This window comes from Typopeltis vanoorti, chromosome 3 (genome assembly GCF_054136105.1).
Source record: "Typopeltis vanoorti isolate ZY-2024b chromosome 3, IOZ_Tvanoo_1.0, whole genome shotgun sequence".
Taxonomy (NCBI): Eukaryota; Metazoa; Arthropoda; class Arachnida; order Uropygi; family Thelyphonidae; genus Typopeltis; species Typopeltis vanoorti.
The window spans coordinates 5,308,752-5,331,763 of record NC_143551.1 but is presented as its reverse complement, the minus strand read 5'-3'; the positions used below and the strand labels follow the sequence as shown (position 1 = coordinate 5,331,763).

General features: G+C 36.0%; 1 protein-coding gene across 1 annotated transcript in view; it reads left to right on the top strand.

Moving 5' to 3' along the window:
* LOC150107877 (GPI inositol-deacylase-like) overlaps window positions 1-23,012 on the top strand; it is a 301,804-nt gene that overhangs the window by 120,393 nt on the left and 158,399 nt on the right. Inside the window, exon 7 of the mRNA XM_090415403.1 lies at window positions 5,441-5,594. Coding sequence (XP_090271529.1) covers window positions 5,441-5,594 — 154 coding nt within the window. The remainder of the gene's footprint in view (window positions 1-5,440; window positions 5,595-23,012) is intronic.

The following is a 23,012-nucleotide window of genomic DNA, read 5'->3' as shown; positions in this document are numbered from 1 at the left end:
TTGTATATATTCACTGGCCATTTTATCGCAAAGTACTGAAAGTAACCTGTTATTTAATGGTCAAGCCTTAATAAAATTAACTAGCTTTACAGCGTTGTGTAGCATAATTTTAAAATATGATGTCATTCCTTTTGAGGATAACGCTTCCCTATCTATGAAACAATGTACCCAATTCATATACGGAGCTACTTTCTTGACCTGCCTGTAAGGGCGCGATCTCCATCCGAACAGAAGCCCACACATTTTTTCCCACTGGATCCCTTTGTGTATTATGTAAGTATTGAGAGTGTGAAATATTTCTCCTCCAGTTGTTCGGGATGACAAAGTTCTACAAAACAGAATATCGTCATGAATGTTGTCATCATGCGCATATTTTACGAGCATATATTTTAACTGCGCATCATTTATAATATCAGTATCGTCTATTTGTAACACATAATAATAGCTCTTCTAAACTCTTTTGCTTAACTGAGTTTCTACACCACCTACCATATCATTAATTCTTCGACCGAAAGTGTCATTTGAAAGAGGAAACAAATTAACATCTTTTAGTAACTTGTTGCCGAACATATGAGAGTGGTCCGAAAAGTTATCGTCGTCGACCATAGGTGGCAACGAAATTCTTTTGAAATGACTATAGGCATTTCAAAAGAACGGATGTGGGATATATTGCATTCTTAATGCAAAATATTGCGTCGCACTTGCTCACAGCAGATCAAAAATGCACTTGCATGAAAATCTTTGAACAGTGCTTGGAGCGTTTTTTGAAGATTAAAACTGATTTTGTGTGTTGATTTATTACTATGGATGAAATTTGGATTCACCATTACACACCAGAATCCAAACAGCAGTAAAAACAGTGGACAGAAGCTGGTTGTTCAGCACCAAAGAACATTTTCGTCAAGTATGGTTAAAAGATTGGAATAATATTTCCCTGTTATTGTTTTACCCTTTTCAAGATAATTAATAAACAAAATGGGAACTGAATTTGTCTTCTTTGGCGATGAATAACTGACTTCTGTCCACTGTTTTTGACTGCTGTTTAGATTCTGGTATGTAATGTGGAAGTATGGTGTAATAGTGTGTGTGGGGGGGGGGGGGGACATAGTTAATGGATATGACGTACTGAAATTTTTTAGCTCTACGTAGGGCAGGGTTTGGATAAGGAGCATCAGTGGATGTTAAGTTCGTTGTTGTAATGAATGGAGTAAGATAAGAGCTACATTTTTGTTTCATCTCAGAACACACTTTGCGAATGGAACAGTTTACATGTTTAATCTGAGTGCATGTAGTCGTAGTTTGTCGTGGGCAGATTAATGGGGATTAAAAGTTGTTGTGCAGGTGAAATTAATGGGGAGTAATGATAAAAGTCGTTGTGGGCAGATGAATAAGGATGTCAGTGGGATTGTGCTGACATCCCCATTCATCTGCCCATAGCACCAATGACGCTTACATCTCCATTAAGAAAAAGAATTAACATTTGGCATGTTATTTAGAGTTCTTCAGAACAAACATCTCCTCTTTAAACAGATGAATGGATGTAGGATATCAGCTCCATCACCCTGACATCTCCATTTATCTGCCCACAACAACGTTTATCTCTCATCCCCATTAATCTGCCCATGACAAACTATGACTACATGCACTCGGATTCAACATGTAAACTGTTCCATTCACTAAGCGCGTTATGAGATGATGAGTGAAAAATGTAGCTCTCATCTTACTCCATTCATCACAACAACAAACACAAACTTAACATCCAAAGATGCCACTAGTCCAAGCCTTCCACCTCCATAGAGCCAAAAAAATTCAGTAACTCATATCCGATAACTATCTCTCACTTAGAACATTCCTGCACAAATTTATAATTTTAACTGGAAAATTATATATATGTAAAAAACGATCACAGTAGACATATCTTAATGCACAAATACACATTTTCAAATGCAACTGTTAATCACTTCTAACTAAAATGCGATGTTAACACTTCCTTATGTTCATTGCTTTGTAAATGCTGCTCTTCAAATAGCCCGCATGTAATAGCCAGCTAATCACAATGTTGACTAAAAGTGTCATCTTACCACAGTTGTCTTACTTACTGGCCATTTTCATCCATGTGGTTGGCCAGCCGCAGGAAGTTAGTTGCTGTTCGTGATATGTGCACATTCGTTTTGCAATAAATGAAAGTTTTTCTCTCTTAGATACTGTGTGCCGCATATGTTCGTTATGTTTGGAAGTGTGTGTTTGGTTTGAATTTTCCATTTTATAGAAACCGACACTACAATACAATCCAAGACATCCACCAATTGTGCCGATATTGTCTTCGTATGGTGGTTACGGTGTTTGGCTGCATTTTCCTGCCAGCGACTGTACCGTAACAGTACGAAAGTTATGGAGGCATGATGTACAGCATTTATGTGTGGTGATAGCAAGCAAAAATGCTCCTTATATGTGCAACAGCCAGCAAAAATTATTCTTATTTGTGCATGGTTTACTTCATATACCTACGTACGTACAATTCCTCTGGTAACAGAATATCTTTCAGAATTCGCGCCATTATTCGACCAGCGAGACGCTTTCCTCCTCCTCTAAAGATCATGTGTCACAATGAAGTCTATTGGATATCACTTCCATTTCATCCCCCTTCCTGTGACGTCACTTCCAGTTGCAAAGCGAGACGAGGTGCCTGTTCACGCATCGGTGCATCTGCTGCGGTCACCCATGGACTTCCATGTCAGATGAACGACCGTTGGGCAGGAATATCAATTAATTCAAAAACTTAAGCATTTTCCAAAATTCAGGTTGGTTGCATTAAAGCATACAAAAGGTAAGATGTTGTCTGCGATGCAATTTTGTCGAGGAGTGACTTCAAGGAAATTATACCCCTCACTCCTACTCTGATTCGCCTTGCATTCATCTCTTTCCATTCACCTAATCTCATCTTTCATACTTCTCATCTCATCCCCAAGACATTCCACCATCTCTTTCAACTCATGTATCTCTCTCTCTGTAAGTTAGTCTCTCTTACTCGCCATTTCCTCCCAATCATGACTATCTTTGAAAACTTCACAAGCTTTCCACACTCCCCTCTCTTATTTTTTCATTCATATTTTGCTGCTCATTATTCTCACCTATCACACTACTTGTCTCTCGAAAATCTCCCACTTGTGATGTAACAAGGTCAGATATTGTAGCATCTAACTCCCTGTATTCCTTCCATTGTTTACATTTTAAGGATATACACAATCCCCCTTCTCTCATCCGCCACATATCCAACTGCTGGGATGCATACATGCCACAAAATTCTTTATATTTTACACAAAATAGAGTCCTTGAATGGGGAAGGACTTTGTGACATGCCATTTGTAATTGGAGCAGTGGCAGCTGCCATTATTCAAATTGTACCGAGGAACTACTACAACTAAACACTAAATACAACTAAACCTAAATGCTAAAACTAAATGCTAAATACTATGTTATACGCTACTGTAATCTAATTTACTTACTTGATACTATAAGTATAAACTATATTTAACTATACTAAATGGCGAATAATGAAAACCTATCTTTTCTTCCACTGCAGATGTCCAACTGTGACCTTGCCTTCTGGTAACTCAAAAATAACGCAATATGAACAACTAAATTCCAAAAGCAGCACCATTAAAGAACACTTGTAATTTTGAGGGAACATTACTTACCCAGTGTCCATGCAAAATGGTCATATGAGTAACCACATGTTCTAGGCAACTATTTAGGAATGCTGCCAGTCAGTAAACATCAGTAGCATTGATCACAATGGCAAAAACAAAGGAGTTTTCAGAGTTCAATTAAGGGCTTATTGTGGGTGCCTGTCTGACTGGGGCCACAATTTTGAAAACAGTAGAATTGACTGGTTTCTCAAAAAGGTGAGATATTCCAGATGATTAATGTGGGAAAAAACCCACATTGCTTGTCTAAGAGGCGTAACAATGGTCATAGGACAGTCTGTCAGGAACAAGATCACCGTCCTCTTAGAAGGACAAACAAACAGAACTTCCTATGTGCAGCAGTTGACTGAAGCATTTAAATGAAGGCTGTTCCTAACCCATATCTCACCAACCTATGCACATGGAATTGAAAAGGATTGGCAGTTGCATGCCTATACGGAAGCCAATGATTTCTGTAAAGTAAATAAAAGTTGCTAATTCAGTGGCTGGTTTATGTATTAAGATTAAACAATGTGTCCCAGTACTGATCCCTGGGGGGGGGGGGTTCCACTTTTAACCATCAACTTCTTTGATTCTGCTCTCTGATACCTATTAGATACCATGCTGTAACTTGCCGACCTGGTTGGCCGAGTGGTTAGCGCATCCACTCTCCAACCAAAAGGCTGTGGGTTCGAATCCTGTGTGGGTGGATAAACATCCATGTGATTGTTTGTGAAAATTCTAGTGGTGGTGGTGGTCGGCAGTAGATGGTGTTGGTGTAGATGATGAAAGTAGTTGTGGTTCGTTGCCATGGGTGGATTTGAGTGGTGGAGACGGAGAGTTGTGGAGCAGGTGCCCTCCCTTGATGAGTCTTTGGAATCCCTGGAGGTGTCACGTAATAATAATAATAATTAAATATCAGCCTATGTAGCACCCTGTCAAATGCCTTTGTAAAACAAATTTCATCTGGCCCACAAGATGCCACAGCAATGAGACAGGTGTTATGGAGTAAATCTAAACTTACACTATTGCTATAATATAACCGAGAGAAGAATTTGGGAATCCTTAGAAATGGCTTTAGATCCAAAACAACTATATATAAACTTTAGTATCAACTTGTTAGAATATATCCTAGCCACAGCTGACCAAACATGTAATTGGATGTGTAAAAACATATAGTGTGTTTACATCCCTAGTGTGTTCAACAATGCAATTCTTAATTAGAAATATTTTTAAAATCATCATATTCTTTTATTACTACGTAGTGGGTAACACTTGTTAGTCTCTACTGTTTATCTACTAGTTTTCATGTTTACATCTGAAGAAATCCTACTTAATTAGGATGAGACATGTTTTTAAGTAATTATATATTATTCTGGTTTTCTCTTATAAACTCTTAAGTAAGAGTTTATAAGAGAAAACCAGAATAATATATAATTACTTAAAAACATGTCTCATCCTAATTAAGTAGGATTTCTTCAACTTGCATATCCATGAACCAACAAAGTCTACATGCTTCTGCAGACTTGCTGCATTATATATAATGTTCCTAACTTGTGTTCCTAACTTGTGTTTTTGTCTGAGATGATGCAAGTTCTGCAGTCAGGTTTTTCCAGCTTGTATGATTTGAAACTAGAGTTTATCATTATGTAAAAGAATGGAAACTTTAAAAAGGTATTTTCAGTATTCTTTTAATTAATATAAAATGAATCATATCTCTTAAAAGAAAGTTAAGGATCAACATTTTTCTTTAGAACAGCATTAGGAGCATTAACCCGTTTTACTGCAAGGATACACGTTCCTCAGTTTCCAACTGAAAGTGATGCAGCTCAGCTTCATGTGATTTTAGATCCTGAATGCAGTTATACCCTTTATGTGCACTTCCCAATAACAGAAATAGCAACTCAGGTAAGTGATTTCATCAAACTACATTTTATGAAGCTACATTTTATGGAGTGTCATATGACACTCCATAAAATGTAGTTTGTTCACATAGGATTACACTGAATGTATTTTGTCACAGGTGATTTTTTTGGAAATGAGATAAGTTAGAGAAGATGAACAGACTAAGATCGGGACAGGTCTATAATAGGTCTATGTCCCTACCAGGACAGATTAAAGGTCTGCTGGTTGCAAAGACTGATTGATGGCAGAAAAGGCAGGCTAGGATAGAAAGGGCTTTATGGTATTGACATAGAAGATTTTTTCAGTACATACATGGTAGGTACATACATACATGACAAATAAGGGGTCATCCCTGGGGATTGTGTTAGTGTGAGGACTAGTTTTCAGTTTGCTGATGATGCAAAGTTGGGTAGGGTGATAGTTACGGTGATGGTGAGAGCTTGCAGGATGATTTGAATAAGCTGACACTATGGATAAAACATAATGGATGTTGATTTAATGTGGAAAAGTGTAAAATTTTGTTTTTGGTATACGAAGATTATATGCTGTGTACCACATTGAGGGAACTGTATTCCAGGAAATCAACAACCAACAAACCCTCAATCTGTCCTCATAGGAAGCGTTCGACAAACCACTCACCACTGTTTGTTGCTTGCCTCCCACTGGATCCTCTGCACCACTTCCTCATTCCCAAGAAATAAATCCAGGTGACCAGACCTGAGCATAGTAATTCAGGTGTGGTCATATCAAGGCTTTATAAAGAAGAATGATAACTCCCTTATCTCTGTTAGTGTGTTCTTCAATAACCAAGTAATACTGTGAACTAGTCTAGCAATGTGCCCTCTAAACCTCAACTCTCTATCTACTTCATAATGATGAAGCTAGGGATTTTTTAAAGATGTGATTTTTAACTATTGATTTGAAATGGACTGATTTTTACAAAATTAGAGGAGTTGATTCATGTTAAACCACGCCATATTTATGGAGTATCTGAAATTCGCAAATCCAATATTCCCCTAACCCTATAGTCAAGAGCATAGACAGTCTTACTTATAAACTTACCCAGCAGTTAGCTGAGTCTCTTTCCCCTCTCCCCATACTTCCAACTCCTCTACTTTTGTAAAAAAAAAAAAAAAAAATTCTGTCCATTTCAAATCATTAGTTAAAATCGCATTGACATAATGGTTAATTTTGATGTCACTTATTTATTTACTAATTTGCTACTAATAGACACTCTGTAAGTCTAAATTTCCCCCTGATATCTTTGAATTATTCAAATTTGCAATGTGTGCAGCAGTGGCGGCTTGTGGCTTGAAATCGTGGGGGTGCTGTAACTTTTGAAATATGCATACACACTGTAAGTACAGTGTATACGTGTTTGGAATAAAATATCAAAATTATGGTAAAAATTAAAAAAAAAATTAAACATGAAAAAATATCGTATATAGTTTGGTATAATTCAAAATTACTTAAAAAAAATATATTCGTGTTTTATTTCATGAGAAAATATTGTTTATTATCGATAAAATTATACAGTTTAGTATAATTCAAACTTACTTAAAAATAAAATCCATTGTCATAACCCCAATAATGTTCTAAAATAAAAATGTAACAAATGTTATGTCTTTAATTGTAATGTTCAAATATTTAAAGAGACGGAGTAAACACGATAAGCACTACGAACACTCTACTACTGGCGCAAACTGCATATAAACAACAATGGAACTGCACGATGGACAGTGTGCTGTATTACACTAATAGCTTGCATCTCACTATGATGTGCATGTGCTTGCATGCATAGCAATATGACACTGTGGTAAACACAGTGCTGCTAGTGTTCTTCGACCTCCTAAGTGCTACAAGATAGATTTTTATTATTTTTTATACAAAATAAGAGAATTGTATAGGATTGTTGATGATAAAATTAAATATTACAAGCAAATATAAATACATTAATAAATATATTTATATATCGAGAAAAATTGGAGGTACTGCAGTTCCGCAGTGCCTATGCACGAGCTGCTCCTGGCGTGCAGGTTACTTTAAATGGGAACGTAAAATCTATGAACAGATTAATGGTACTGTTATGGGTTCCTATCCCCCCCCCCCCCTTTAACTAACTTTTACATGGAATACTTTGAAAATGAAATACTTACTGCAGCTACATACAAGCTCCTAGTGCAGTTACTCTTTGTTGATGATGAGTTTGCCATTTTGGATGCTTTTGTCACCTATCTAAACAACCAACCCCAAAATATCCTTTTCCATTTACATAAAGCTAACACATGCACACAAGAAGATATCTACATAAAGATATCTACAAAAACAATCAATCATCATCCAACCCAACAGTTTGGTATTCTAAAACCATTTATTCACAGAGCCAGAGTGATTTGTTCTAATGATACAGCTCTTTCTACAGAACTTAAATATCTGTGCCATATTTTCTTGGCCAATGGCTACAATTCCTACATAATAAATAAAATGCTACATAGCCCCATTACTTCTCCCTCCTCTCACACACAAGAACAAAACATCACTATTCCTATTACTAGAAAAGAGAGAAAGAGTAGTGATAAAACATGGCCTTCACACCATATTCAGACTGTATTTTAAATTAGTAGTGGTACTATTAATTAGAGTAGTGATACTATTTTGCCTTCTTTCCACACCTTAGGAACCCTACCCACTGCAAGACTTTCATTAAATAACCAGGTCAAGGGCATCGCCAACTGTCATGCACATTCCTTAAGAATACATGATGATGTGGCATCCATTTCCACAGCCTTATTAACATCTAACCCAACCAACATCTGATACACTTCCAATTCTCCTAATACTTGCCTCTCTTCTATATATTGCACGACATCATTTACACCAGTATGATATATGCTGATAAAGTGCTTGTTCAATAACTCCACTATTTCCTTTGCAACTGTTATTCTGCTGCCATGATTATCCATCAGTGTCAATCCATCATAATTATTCTCTCTCTCTCTCTCTCTCTCTTTTCATATAGCAGAAAAATTCCCTTGAGTTAATCTTGACCTGAACAGCCAATCTCCTCTCATACTGCACTTTTTTCTTTCTTGATCATGCTTGTCACCTAAAAGCCTGCACTTTATATTCTTCATGGATCTGATCACTACCAACCATCTTGTACCTCTTCCATAGCATTTTATCTTCTAGTACAGCTTGCTTGATTTCACTGTTCATCCATTTCACTCCTACTCTGATTACTTTCTTATCCCTTGGTTTCTTAACACACAAAACTGCCTTGTGAATTTCCATGCATTGTCAACATACTTTCTGTTCAGTTCATCTACCCAATGTACTGATGCTAACTGACTACAGAGCTTCCTATAATCACCTGCTTTATATTTACACATCCATTTTTGGCGGTAACCTTTTCTTGTTTCACCACTTCCCAAACAAGTACCTCATGACACTTTCACCAACCGGCAGCAATGTCAACACCTCATTAACAACTACATCCTGTGAGATCATCACCAAATCCAAACATTAAAATCGAAACAAAAACATTAAAATCTCTAGTTGCTTCAGTCACATGCTGCTTAAGATATTTATCTCTCAGAAATTCAACAAACTCACTCTCCTTGTTCTTATACACTATCTTCTCCTTCCATTCTGTATACCTGTAATTAAAGTCTCCAATCAGGATCACCTTCTTTTTACATGCCCAACTAATTTGCCTAAATATTTTACGGTCAGTAAGTAGCTTCTCCAATTTGGAGGTTAGCAGTCATGGTATGCCAGCATGTCAGTTCCCACTGCCTCATTTGATCTTGTAATAGCACTTATGATCCATCCATTTTTTTTACATCATCAACATAAAAAGTTCTTGGTCTACCAGGAGATCTTCATTTTAATTTTCCCTCCAGTATTTCCAGAGACTTTTTCACTGGAAAAAGTACCTCTTCATTTTTTTTTTTTTTAACTTCCAAGAAGTCGTCAGTGCTCTCCTATATCACCACATTTCAGTTTCCTGATTAACGATGTCCATGTCTCACATCCATAATTCAATGTGGTCCATACACATGATTTTATTATTCCTATTTTAATCTGTTCATTTATCCTATTTTATTAGTAGTTTATTATTCCAAAATGCTTCTTTTGCCTTAGCTATTATTGATTTTAATCCCATAACTGTTGTTTCAACTTCTGTAATCATTACTCCTAAATAATTAGAAGTCTTTACATTTCAAAGAAATCCCATTGATATTGTTCATTTTATGCATTGTTGCTGTTTGTGTTTTTTGCTTATTACCATATGTTTGGTTTTAGCTGTATTTAATACTAACACATAATGACTCTTTGAGTATTTCAACCATATTTTGTAACTTGTTTGATTAACACATTTTTGATTTCACTGTGAACACCAAATCATCAGCAAATCTAATAGTTTATTAGTTGCCATTTATTTTTATTCCCATTTCAGTTTCTTATTCTTTCATTATTATTTCACTGTGTACATTTAAAAGTATGGGGGGGGGTAATATTATCCATCCTTGAAAGAAAATATATTCTTGGCATCTTTAATCTTATACTTGGATATCCTAATATACTTTATCCAAATGTAAGTAAACGATGTTTTTGCATGAAGTATCTTCACAACTGGGCTCCTTGTATATAGAAGCTAATGACTTCACATCAGTTGCCTTAATATCCCATAATTCATAGCACACACTGTTTCAGATATGTATAATGCTATACCTTATGGGAAGGGCAATTACCTTCCCATAAGGACCAATTTCAACCTTTATTGAGGTATGTTTAAATGCAGGGATACCTTTCAAAAAACTCGTGCGATCCCTCAGATCACCCAACAATGAGTGACTTATTACTCAGTGGTGGTTCTATTCAGTGACACCCTGTCACTGAGCAGAACTCTCACCACTGGCTCTGCCCAGTGGTAGGCCCAAACCACCACCACCAAGCAAAGCCACTCACATCTCAGGGAAAAGCATTCACTTCAGTGGCTCCACCTCTGTAGAAACGATTTCAGTGAATTTTCCCACATTCACACAAAACTGCATCAGTGGGGTTCAGACCCAGAAGAGATACCAAGGTTGAAATAATGTAAAAGTCATGTATTTCCCATATAGAAGTAATCACAAGGTGTCACACTTTTTTTTATTAAAATACTCTAGATTAGAGATAGATGTTGAAAGTTTTTTTCACTTGGTTATACTAAAAATTAAAGAAATACTAAAAAATATCTAATTAAAGATACACTACTTCATGCACAAACATTGTTTACTTACACTTGGATAAAGGATTAAACCAAGAATATAATTTCTTGGCATCTTTAATTTCTAGTGTAACTAACTGAAAAAAATTTCAAGATCTATCTCTAATCTAAAGTATTTTAATAATATGATATGACACTTCGTGACATACTTGTACATGGGAAATATGACTTCTCCATGACTTCAACCTTGGTATTTCTTCTAAGTCCCACTGATGTCATTTGATAATGTTTGTCAATGGGTTTGCTTGCTTCCTCGGAAGTAGAGAGTCTCTGCTCAGTGGTGGGTTTTTGCCTGTCACTTGAATGGAGCCGCCACTGATTTTCCTGTCCTGGAGTGATTCGGGTTAGGAATGATGAGTTTAATAGTAATCCATTAGCCACTCAGTGAGTTAATAGTGATCTTGTTCATCACTCAGAGTTTTTGGAGAGGTATCCCTGACTTTAACATAGTCAAATACTATGTTAAAGTGCAGGGATACCTCTTAAGGTAGTGGTCCTTCCCATAATGCTTAGCATTATACACATTTGAAAGTGTGTGTGCTACTAAGATACTAAGACAATTGATGTGAAATCATTAGCTTCTATATACAAGTAGCCCAATTGTGAAGATACTTTCACATAAACATTGTTTGCTCACTTGAATAATGGATTAAACCAAGAATATAATTTCCTGGCATCTTTCATATTTATAATATAACGAAGCAACTTTCAACATTATACATCGTTTTACTAAAATAAAGAGCTAAAAGGCTTCATTTCAGCGATGCACAATTATATAAATCACGTGGATATTAAATCCAGCATTATTTCTAAGCTAAATGTAAAAACTATGAAAGTTTCGTAAAGAAGTTGACCAGAGTGCTTACAGGAATACATTAGGCATCACCCAAGCGTCTATATATTCACCTTTTGTTGGTCCATTCTGATAAGGTTTCACTGCCTGACAGCTGTTTCAAACTGGTTGATTCTCTTCAGAGACTAGGCAGAAACCTTAAGAGAGCAAAAATTCTCACTCATAATTGGGCATCACCAAAATGAAGCCTTTTGGCTCTTTATTTTAGTAAATACTTTATGCACCAACCAAGAGTTCACTTATGAAAAATACACCTCTCTGATACTTCAAGTTCCTTAGTACTGAATGAGAGTTTTTATTCTCTTAAGGTTTCTGCCTGGTCTCTGAAGAGATTCAACCATTTCGATTCAGCTGTCAGGCAAGTGAAACCTTATCAGAATGGACCAATAAAAGGCGAATATATAGACGCTTGGGTGATGCCTATGTCTTCTATATGGTCCGTCTAGATAAACTCATAATTGCCGGTGAGTGTATTTCTGTAAACTCTCTGGTCAACTTCTTTATGAAACTTTTTTATGAAATTTGTTTCTATATTTAGCTTTGAAATAATGCTGAATTTAATATCCACTTGATTTATATAATTATACGTCTTTGTTCTCACTCCTGTTGATATCTATTGTTTCATTATTAATTTCATTTATAATTTGTGTCTTATGAGTCTGGTATAATTCTATTATTACTCTGATGTCTTTTATATCAATTTGAATGTATTTTAATATTTCTATTAACTTTTCTTATCTTACTCTGTCAAATACTTCTTGAAAGTCTATAAATCATAAATATGTGTTTGTTTATTTCTATTGATCTTTCAATAACAGTTTTTAATTCACAAATTGCATTAAATTACTTTTTTCCTGGCATGAATCCTTTTTGCTGTTCACTTATATTGCATTTAATTCTATAAAACATTATATTTTTTATTATTTTGAATAGTATTTTTGAAGCATAGGATATGATACTAATTGTTCTAAAATCTTTACATTCTGGCTCATTATTCTGAAAAATAGTATACCAAAAAAATATACCAAAAGTTGGTATCAGAATGCAAATAGATTTTACAAAGTCTTCTGGTAGTATGCCTGTATCATATATATTCTTATTATATCTATTAAAAAATCTCTTCCTTTTTATCCTGTCTCTTTCATTAACTCACCTGATATTCCATCACATCCTGTCATTGCTGCACAAAATTGCAGTGCTTTATTAATTTGTGTAAGAAAACATATTAAATGCATTTACATTCAAGGTTTTTTTGCATGCGCCTTATGGAAAAGTATACTTAAGCAACATTACATGCATTTCCATGCACCAACATCTGACAAATTCCCACTAATGTTAGAGCATGGCTGCTAATGAACAAAATTTGGCTCACTATAAGCAATGCTAAATTTGTAAGAATTTGATGATTGTCATGAAAACAAACTATGATAAGAATTACTTCGCCTTATTAAGAGGATAAAGTGCCCCGTGGGCATTTTATCCTCTTAATAAGGATAAAATGTTTATCCTTATTAAGAATAAGGATAAACATTTGTGATCTGACATTATTAATAACCCGAATGATGAATGAAGACCTAATGATGACATTGCTCCTGCTGCACAAACTGTGAGCAGTTGATTGAAGTAACTGCGATCAATCCTTCGACAACAAACATGAGAAAAGAGAAAATGGATAAAGGAAGTAAAGAAATAAAAAAAAAAAAAAAACATTATTACTAAGTTGTAAAAAGGTGTAAATTTGGACTGCTCTCAGTTAAGAATCTTTCAGGACCTAAGATGAGATAATAACAGGATTAACATGTAGATTTTTTTTTTTTTTTTTTTTTATCAGCAGGTGTTAACATGCTTTGATGATGACAGGAGAAGGTTCAACTGGCTCTAGAAGAATAAACTTCATGTGGTGAAGAGACATTCTGATTAAGAATGTCTCATAGTCAATCAAATGACCAGAGACTGTAGCCGTCGCTACAGTCTTTTTGTATTTTTGTATTTATCGATAGTGCAACGATGTTGCATTTCCAAGAACTTAATGTTGCATGTTCTTGGAAATTCGCTGAAAAATAAGGCATTATTGTTTATTCAAATACCCAGTTCGGGAGTTTTGATAACGTGTTTGTGTTTTAATAAATACAGACATTGTTTAGTAAATAAAATTATTTCCAAATTCCCGTTCGTAAATTGAGTTTGTGTTTTGTGAATTCTCCTTTATGCATTTATTTTTGATAATAATAATATATGTAAGTGTTTATTATACAATTTCAAAATATTTACGAGAAAAAGTACATACCACCATTCATCATCTATCCTTTCATAAAGTATTTTAATAACTGGCTTGCCCAACTTAAAAACATTAACAACCAGCTCGCTAAATTTGAAAAATTTTAACAATCGGCTCGCGCGAGCTGGTCCCAACACACCACTGGTTATAACACTTATAGAATAGATCACTTTCTAAAATAATACCTTAAATAGTCAGTCGTGGCAATTTCCTATAATTTAAGCACACAGGTTCAGTTATTTTTGTGAGACAGTGCATTGGTCAAAAATCAGGCGATAGTTTTAAACAAGCAAAACATGTTTATTTAACCTTAAGCACTATACAATATGATACACATTAAACAATTTCTCTCCAATGCCTATTTTTAAACTTAACTTGTAATCTTACAATTTAGACCTGCAATTCACAATGCTTGAATTACTTGCTTTACAAAATCTAGGCAATTACTGGCTGCTACAATCAATATCATTAGCTAACATTCTTCTCGATAAATATACTACTTATTATTTCAGCCTCAGTTACTTCTTATAACGACTTATACAACTATTTTAACAAAGCTACGTTCAGTGGACATACAGTTCTTAATCCCTATCTCAGCATTAATATATTAGAATCTAGTCACAAATTCGTAGAAACATATACAGTCCTACCAGTCTTGAAGATTTTTTGGCAGTTCTGCTCACTGCTTTCCTCGGTCCTATATCCTAGCCTTTGCTGAATGGCTTTTGGCGGTCATCCTTTTGTAGTCCTTGTACGGGATTTGTAGCATAGCTCACTGTCAGCAGCTCATATCTTGTCACATGTGGCATGTTCCACTACTGAGAATACATCTCCGTAGAATGATTTGCCTCTCCTGGGTTCCTTTCCCTTGCCTAGGGGTCATGATCTGGCAAACTGCAGCAAGATGAAATAACTCCATAAACCTTCTCTAGGTTCTGAAGACTTCTTTTATATGATTCAGAAGCTCCTTGTATTTAGGGTCGGAGACCCCCGAATCTTCTGTGAATAACTGACTTCACCGTTATCTCAACCTTCAGATTTGGCGGCAACAATTTCTACATCTAAATGACCTTCAATGCCTTTGTTTACTTTCAAGTCCCCAACATAATCTTGTCTAATCTCTTTAGCTTAAAAATTACTTTTAACAATTAGTTACATCAAACCCACATACTGCACAATTTTAACCTTTACAATATTTTTATAATTTGCGAACAATTTCTATACCATTCTTTTTGTTAGTTAGCTTTACAAATTTACAATCAGCACTTTTCCTTTAAAATATAATAATTTACAATTTTGTTCTTTCCACATGATTTATGACCTCCAAAATCGATGTTGGAAAATCTTTATATAAAATTTCACTGCATCGAATTTTACAATTGCATCCCATTGACCCATTTTTCCTTCATAAATCCTTTAAGTGGTTTTGATAATTGTTACGTCAACAAGGTGAGTCCTTCCTTCTAGGACCGCAGTTATTTTTGTGTTCATTTTGTAAAGTTCATTCTTAACAGCTTTGGTTTTCTGGGATCTAAACTGATCCCATACTAACAAAGCAGGTTTCTGACAAACTGTCAGGATATCTGGACCATACATTCTTTATCCATAACTTCATCCCTTCCTTATCCTTCCTTTGGGAAGTTTTCTTCGAGCATTGTTTTTCTTTTAAAAATTAAAAAAAACAGGTGGCGGGTTTGTTCCATCCACACAGCATGACAAAACAACAGTATAGTGGGTTTAGTGACAGAAGTTTTAACAATACTATTTTTTTTTATCTTTGGAGTCAACAGTTGTGTCTGAGGGCACATCAAAAGTCAGAGACACTTCATCCATATTAGCTATCTGTGAAAGTTTAAAATTATCCTGTTTTCTAGCATTTATGATGAATCTGTGAAACTCAATTTTATTTTCAAATTTGTTTGACATTTTTTGTGATATTTTCATTTTTGCATGCATAAATCATTTCTGTTCATAAATCTAAAGCACCATGATGGCAATCCTGTAAAATTGATGATATTTCTTCCTGTTAATAATTTTGTTGTTGAATAATCATTTTTGTAGATACAGAGCAACCTGATCTTCTTTGATTCATTATCCAAGTTTTTAATTCATTTACAATTTCTGGCCATTTTGTCCGTTTTCTGCAGAGTTTTTTAGAATTTGCTTCTATTCCTGCTCTTGTTTTCTCCAGGTTCATACCATTTTTTCTGTAGGCAGAGGCCCAAAGTACCATTCTATTTTGTGTATTCAATCACGCTATGCTTAAATACAATTGTATAGCTACCTCTGTGCTTTGTAGAATCCATCATCATCAAATTCCTGCCATATACCCTCAAGGTGTACAGGATATGATAGTACTACATGAAAAATTTACATCATTACCAACTTCCTATCTACAATTTTCCTCCAAATTAATTTGTTACCTGTTAAGACTACAACATTGTCAGATCTTATATTTCTATCTTCTAAGGCACTTTATACCATATCAATCCACCTATATCTTGGTCTTCCTCTGGGTCTTTTTCCAGCCAACCTGGCAGTGAGGTACACTTGTAACCTGGCAGAGCACATCACAAAGGTGTTGTGCTCTGCCAGGTTACAAGTGTACCTTACTTGTTAACATCTCAGAGGTGATGTTACACTTGTTTTGCTAATCTTTCCTTGCCCATTCTGTTTAAGTGACCATACCACATGAGATTAGCTCTGCTAATGCATTCCTGGATGCTGACTATGTCATGTTCTTTCCTAATATCATCGTTTGTAACATGATATTGCTATTGATGCCATCGGTTCATACTCCTAAGCTTTCTCAGGAATCTCATATCTGTGGTCTCTAGTCTTTTGTCAAGTGTTTTACTTCTGACCCAACTCTCAGATCCATAAGTTAAAATTGGTTTGAACACTGTCTTGTATACAGCTAATTTAGTCTTTTGACTAATTTGTCTCTTATTCCATATAAATTTATTCAGTTTACTTCCCACCATACCAGCTTTGTTGATTCTGTTGTCTATTTCCATATTTAATTTACCATCTTCACTGAAAATCGTGCCTAAGTAACTGAAATGTTTTACTTGCTCCACAGGTTCTCCATTCACAACGCAGTTGACATTTTCGATGATTCTGCCTATTTTCATTGTCTTTGTCTTGTTATTGCTGACCTTCATACCATATCAATTACAACAGTTACTCAATTTAGTCAGGGATCCTGCAGACTTGTAACAGATTTATTTAGAAGTATAACATAACAAGTATAGAGTACCCGTGTCTCGCCGACACAGCGCAGTCGATCGCCACTGACAAATCTGTTACGTAGTGCATCTGCAAAATTGGTGTTACAGATAGGAAAAAGGGTATATTCTGCGAGTTCTTGCTACTGGCTGCTTCCTTTGCCAAAATAGACGAATCTGTGCAAAAGCTATTTATCGAACTCAACCAGCTGTTTTTCTGTTCGCCATGCCTCCCACCTGTAAAACAATTTCTGGACATAGGAAACATGTCGAAAACCTCGAACAACACATCAATGCTTTGAACAAAACTTTTACCTCCAAAATATGTGCAATAGAAGCTAAGCTCGAACAATTGATGACAAGCGCAATGCAAGCTCACCTTTGCCTGTGAATGAATTCTGCAACCTAATAGCATCAACAGTAAACAACTTGATGAAGGCTAAAAACAAAATATTCAATGCCTTAATTTTGAATTTTCTGATGGATAACGGAAAATCCTTAAAAGAGGACATGAACAAACTAGCTGAAGAGTGCAACATCGATTTTAAGAATATCATCAGTTGCTATTGTTTTGGGCCTTTAAATAAAAGAAAGGATGGAACAAACTTTCCACTCCTAGTAAAAGTTACTTGTGACATGCAGACAAGCACATCAAAACTAATAACAGCGATCGACAACAAGTTCAAAGACACTTGTCCCCAATTGTGCATATGTGCTCGACCAGATTTAACATTTGCACAAAGAGAACAAGGATGCCAGCTTCGAAGACAACGCGAAGAAAAATGTCAAAATGGTGACAATAGTCTTATCATCGACTACAGAGACAAGTTAAATTAGTGCAAAAACCAAGTGATGCCACTAGCAACCACCATGGAGACCAGTATGCAGACACTGCATAGGAAATATCTGCGAGACCCTTGTGGTCAAATATATGACTCACAAAACCCTACATATCTACTTCGCCAACATCCATGGCTTAAACTCCAACCTTAATAGTGTCCACAACCAAACCCCACTTACTCTTTCTGGCAGAAACTCAAATCTCCCCCCCCCCCCAAGCACTATTTATCTTAACATTCCAAACTACTCACTCTTTAACAACCTTCATCCCAAGGGTGGTGTCTGCGCATACATCCACTCTGACATACCTTGCTAGAGAGCACCCAACCTAGAATCACCCAACCTAGAATCACCCAACTTTGACCTCCTTTGGTTGAAATATTCCTTCCCCACTCAGTCAAATTCATTTTGTCTCTATCGCTCGACCAACACAACCACTCTGAGCTGTTTAATTTCCTCTCCTTAAAAATTGATTTTCTCCAATCCCACTTTTCCAACAGCAAAATTATTCTCCTAGCAGATTTTAATGTCCACAACACCGTCTGGCTTTCCAGTTGTACAGATTTTGCAGGCAGAGCTACTGAAACATTTGCCATTACTAATGACCTTACACAACTTGTTCAGATTCCAACAAGAATTCCAGATGTTGTGTCGTATCCTATCTTTAATGTGCCCTTTCTTATCTCTATCACAACTATATATATATTATAGCTCTTACTTCTATCCCACACTTATTATTTCCAGGTTAATCCTTTCTTATCAATAACACTACTGGCCGAATCCCTGATAAGAGTGAAACTGTTGTTTTGTGAGAATAAGAACTGTAAATGGCGGATGCCTATTTCTTTGTCTCAGCACTGGTTCTATCTCCCTTTTCAAATTCACAGAAAATTTATTTGTATAATGCTGCGCCATCCTGAATCCTAGGATATACTAAAATGTAGGACCAAGGAGTTAGAACTCAGTCAGCATTCGCTCTTCTCAGCTATAAATTTACACTTTGCAGTAATGACCTTATATTATATTATACAGTTTCTGTCCTTTTGTGGTTCGTTATATCTTATGAGCAAGTGCAGCAGGATGAACTACAGGCAAGACAACATTCTCATTAAAACATCATCATCAAATTCCTGCCATGTACCCTCAAGGGGTGTACAGGATATGATAGTACTACATGAAAAAAATTACATCATTATTAATTTCCTATCTACAATTTTCCTCCAAATCAGTCTGTTACTTGTCAACACTCCAACATTATCAGATCTTATATTTCTATCGTCTAAAGCACTTTGTACCGTATCAATCCACCTATATCTTGATCTTCCTCTGGGTCGTTTTGCTGCCAACCTGGCAGAGAACACTTGTTTTGCTAATCTTTCTTCGCCCATTCTGTCGACAAAACTTAAATACAGATCTTTGTTATATTCCCATGCTTTTTCGACTATTTGTCGTAAAGTGAAGATCTGATCCTGACAGCCTCTATTTGGCCTGAATCCAGCTTGTTCTTCACCAAGCTTTTCTTCCAAAATTCTTCTCAACCATTTCTCAAGTATACTTGCATAGATCTTGCCAGGAACACTCAGTAGGGAAATACCTCTGTAATTCTCACATTCAGTTTTATTTCCCTTTTTATATATGGGTACTATGAGAGCTCTACTCCAATCATCGGGAATTCGTCCCTCTGTAAAGGCTTTCTGAACTATGCAGTGCAGCCACTGTAAGACTCTTATACCACCATACTTCAGCATTTCTGGTCGAATATCATCTACTCCTGCTGCCTTTCCACATTTCAAGCTTTTGATAGCTTTTTCTACTTCAAGTATGGATATGTATTCCTGACTGCATGCCTGGTCAGTGTTTTCTACCACTGTGCTGTCATCACTGCTTGTTTCATTTAGCAGTTTTTCAAAGTAATTACTCCATACTTCAAGGATATCTTTTTCTCCTGTTTTCATGTCACCTTTATCATCTCTAATTCCTTTTATAGCACTCTTTCCTCCATTCTTAAGCTTCTTCAACAACCTCCAGAATATTTTGCCACCTTCTTGATATTTATTTTCTATATTCTTATGAGCAAGTGCAGCAGGATGAAGTACAGGCAAGACAACATTCTCATTAAAACATCATCTTGGGGTGCTTAAGGGTCAAAGCTGTATAACTGAGAGGAGACCTCCACATAGCCTTTAAAGGAATGCGGAGAACCGACCAGGGCTTCTGACCTAATGTCCAATCCTCACCTTCTCGTGGTGCACCCTGTTGGGTATCTACTTTGATACTGAACGAACGAGGATGGGCTGGCAATTTGGGATTTAGCCGACCAAATTGTATTCTTATTGGTTAAACCAAAATAAAAAATGATGGTACAACATGACAAAATTTCATGCCGGCTGGGGCGTCGCCCGGTTAAACAAGGCCCCCGTTGTTTTCGCCAGGGAACCAGGGCGAACAGCGAAAAGTCAACTACTGGAACAAATCTGAAAATAAACCCCAACTGAACATCACCAGAGTTAAAGATCGGTACTATCAACGTAAGAAGCCTGAATGGCAAAGAAATGGAGCTAGCTGAGGAATTAGATAAGTACCAGATCAACATAATAGGGGTGACTGAAACAAAAAAGACCAAAACTGGTGAGATCTTTCTGAGCAATAAATACAAAATGTTATATTCAGGCAATAACAATCAAGGAAAAGAAGGAGTAGCCATAGTATTCAACACAAAATACGAGGCTAATCTTCTTGAATGGCAGTCAGTCTCAAGTAGAGTAATGTGGGCAAATATGAGAATGGGGAACTGGACAATGAGACTTATTTGTGCCTATGGTCCCACAGAAGGCTCTACTAAGGTAGAAGTGGAGGAATTTTTTGAGGCTTTAGAAAAAGCAAATGACACAATGAAAAATGAAAAGTTGGTCCTTGTTGGGGATCTAAATAGCAGAGTAGGAAATGATTGTGAGACATACAAAAATATTTTGGGAAACTTTGGAGAAAAGAGCAAAGCTAATAATAATGGCAAATATCTGTTGGATTTCTGCTCAGGACATGGACTGGTTATTACTAACACCATGTTCCAACATAAAAATGGGCACAAATTCACATGGAGAGAAGAGGCTAGGAATAAGAAAAGTCTCATTGACTATGTTATTGTTGATAGTGATGTTTTCTCCCTGGTGCAGGACACCAGAGTGTACAGAGGATTTGAAATTGGAAGTGATCACTATTTAGTCTTGAGCAGGATAAAATTGAATTTCATATTGAAAAGAATAACATGTAAGAAAGTTTTAAAGCGAATAAAAGTTGAGCAGCTCTCAGATGTAAACTGTAGACTAAAATACAGAAATATTATTGAAAAGAAAATGAAAGAGTTTGAGAACAGGAATCAAACCTTGGAGATTCAGTGGCAAACTCTGAAGGAAACATTGATTGATTCTGCCAGAGAGGCATGTGGTGAGGTTGTGTGCAAAGATAAAAAAATCAGAACTCCCTGGTGGACACAGGAAGTTAAAGAGGCAGTGAAGGAAAAGAAGAAAGCATATCAAAAGTTCCTGGCAAATAAGTCAGCTTTTACTCTTACAGAATACAGAGACAAATGTAAGAAAGCTAAACAGTGTGTAAAACTAGCTAAACAAAAGTCATGGGAGGACTTTGGCAAGAATATAGAAAATAAATATCAAGAAGGTGGCAAAATATTCTGGAGGTTGTTGAAGAAGCTTAGGAATGGAGGAAAGAGTGCTGTAAAAGGAATTAGAGATGATAAAGGTGAAATGAAAACAGGAGAAAAAGATATCCTTGAAGTATGGAGTAATTACTTTGAAAAACTGCTAAATGAAACAAGCAGTGATGACAGCACAGTGATAAAAAACACTGACCAGGCATGCAGTCAGGAATACATATCCATTCCTGAAGTAGAAAAAGCCATCAAAGGCTTGAAATGTGGAAAGGCAGCAGGAGTAGATGATATTCGACCAGAAATGCTGAAGTATGGTGGTATAAGAGTCTTACAGTGGCTGCACTGCATAGTTCAGAAAGCCTGGACACAGGGACGAATTCCTGATGATTGGAGTAGAGCTCTCATAGTACCCATATATAAAAAGGGAAATAAAACTGAATGTGAGAATTACAGAGGTATTTCCCTACTGAGTGTTCCTGGCAAGATCTATGCAAGTATACTTGAGAAACGGTTGAGAAGAATTGTGGAAGAAAAGCTTGGTGAAGAACAAGCTGGATTCAGGCCAAATAGAGGCTGTCAGGATCAGATCTTCACTTTACGACAAATAGTCGAGAAAGCATGGGAATATAACAAAGATCTGTATTTAAGTTTTGTTGATTTGGAAAAGGCATATGACAAGGTGCCAAGAGAGAAGCTATTCAATACGCTGCAGTTATATGGTGTCAATGGGGCATTATATCAAGCAATACTTAGTCTGTATTTGAGTTGTGAGTCAGCAGTTAGAATTGAAGGAAGTACAGGAAGATGGTTTAATGTTAAATCTGGTGTGAGACAAGGATGTACATTATCCCCTCTGTTATTCATTATCTATATGGATCACATTATGAAGGAATGTGGTATTAAACCTGATATCAAAATTGGAGATGTTAATGTCAGCTCTTTGCTTTATGCGGATGATGTTATACTTCTAAATAAATCCGCTACAAGTCTGCAAGATTCTCTGACTAAATTGAATAGCTGTTGTAATAGATATGGTATGAAGGTCAGCAATAAAAAGACAAAGACAATGAAAATAGGCAGAATCATTGAAAATGTCAACTGTGTTGTGAATGGAGAACCTGTGGAACAAGTAAAACATTTTAGCTACTTAGGCACAATTTTTACTGAAGATGGTAAACTAAATATAGAAATAGACAACAGAATCAGCAAAGCTGGTATCGTGGGAAGTCAGTTGAATAAATTCATATGGAATAAGAAAGAAATTAGTCGGAACACTAAATTAGC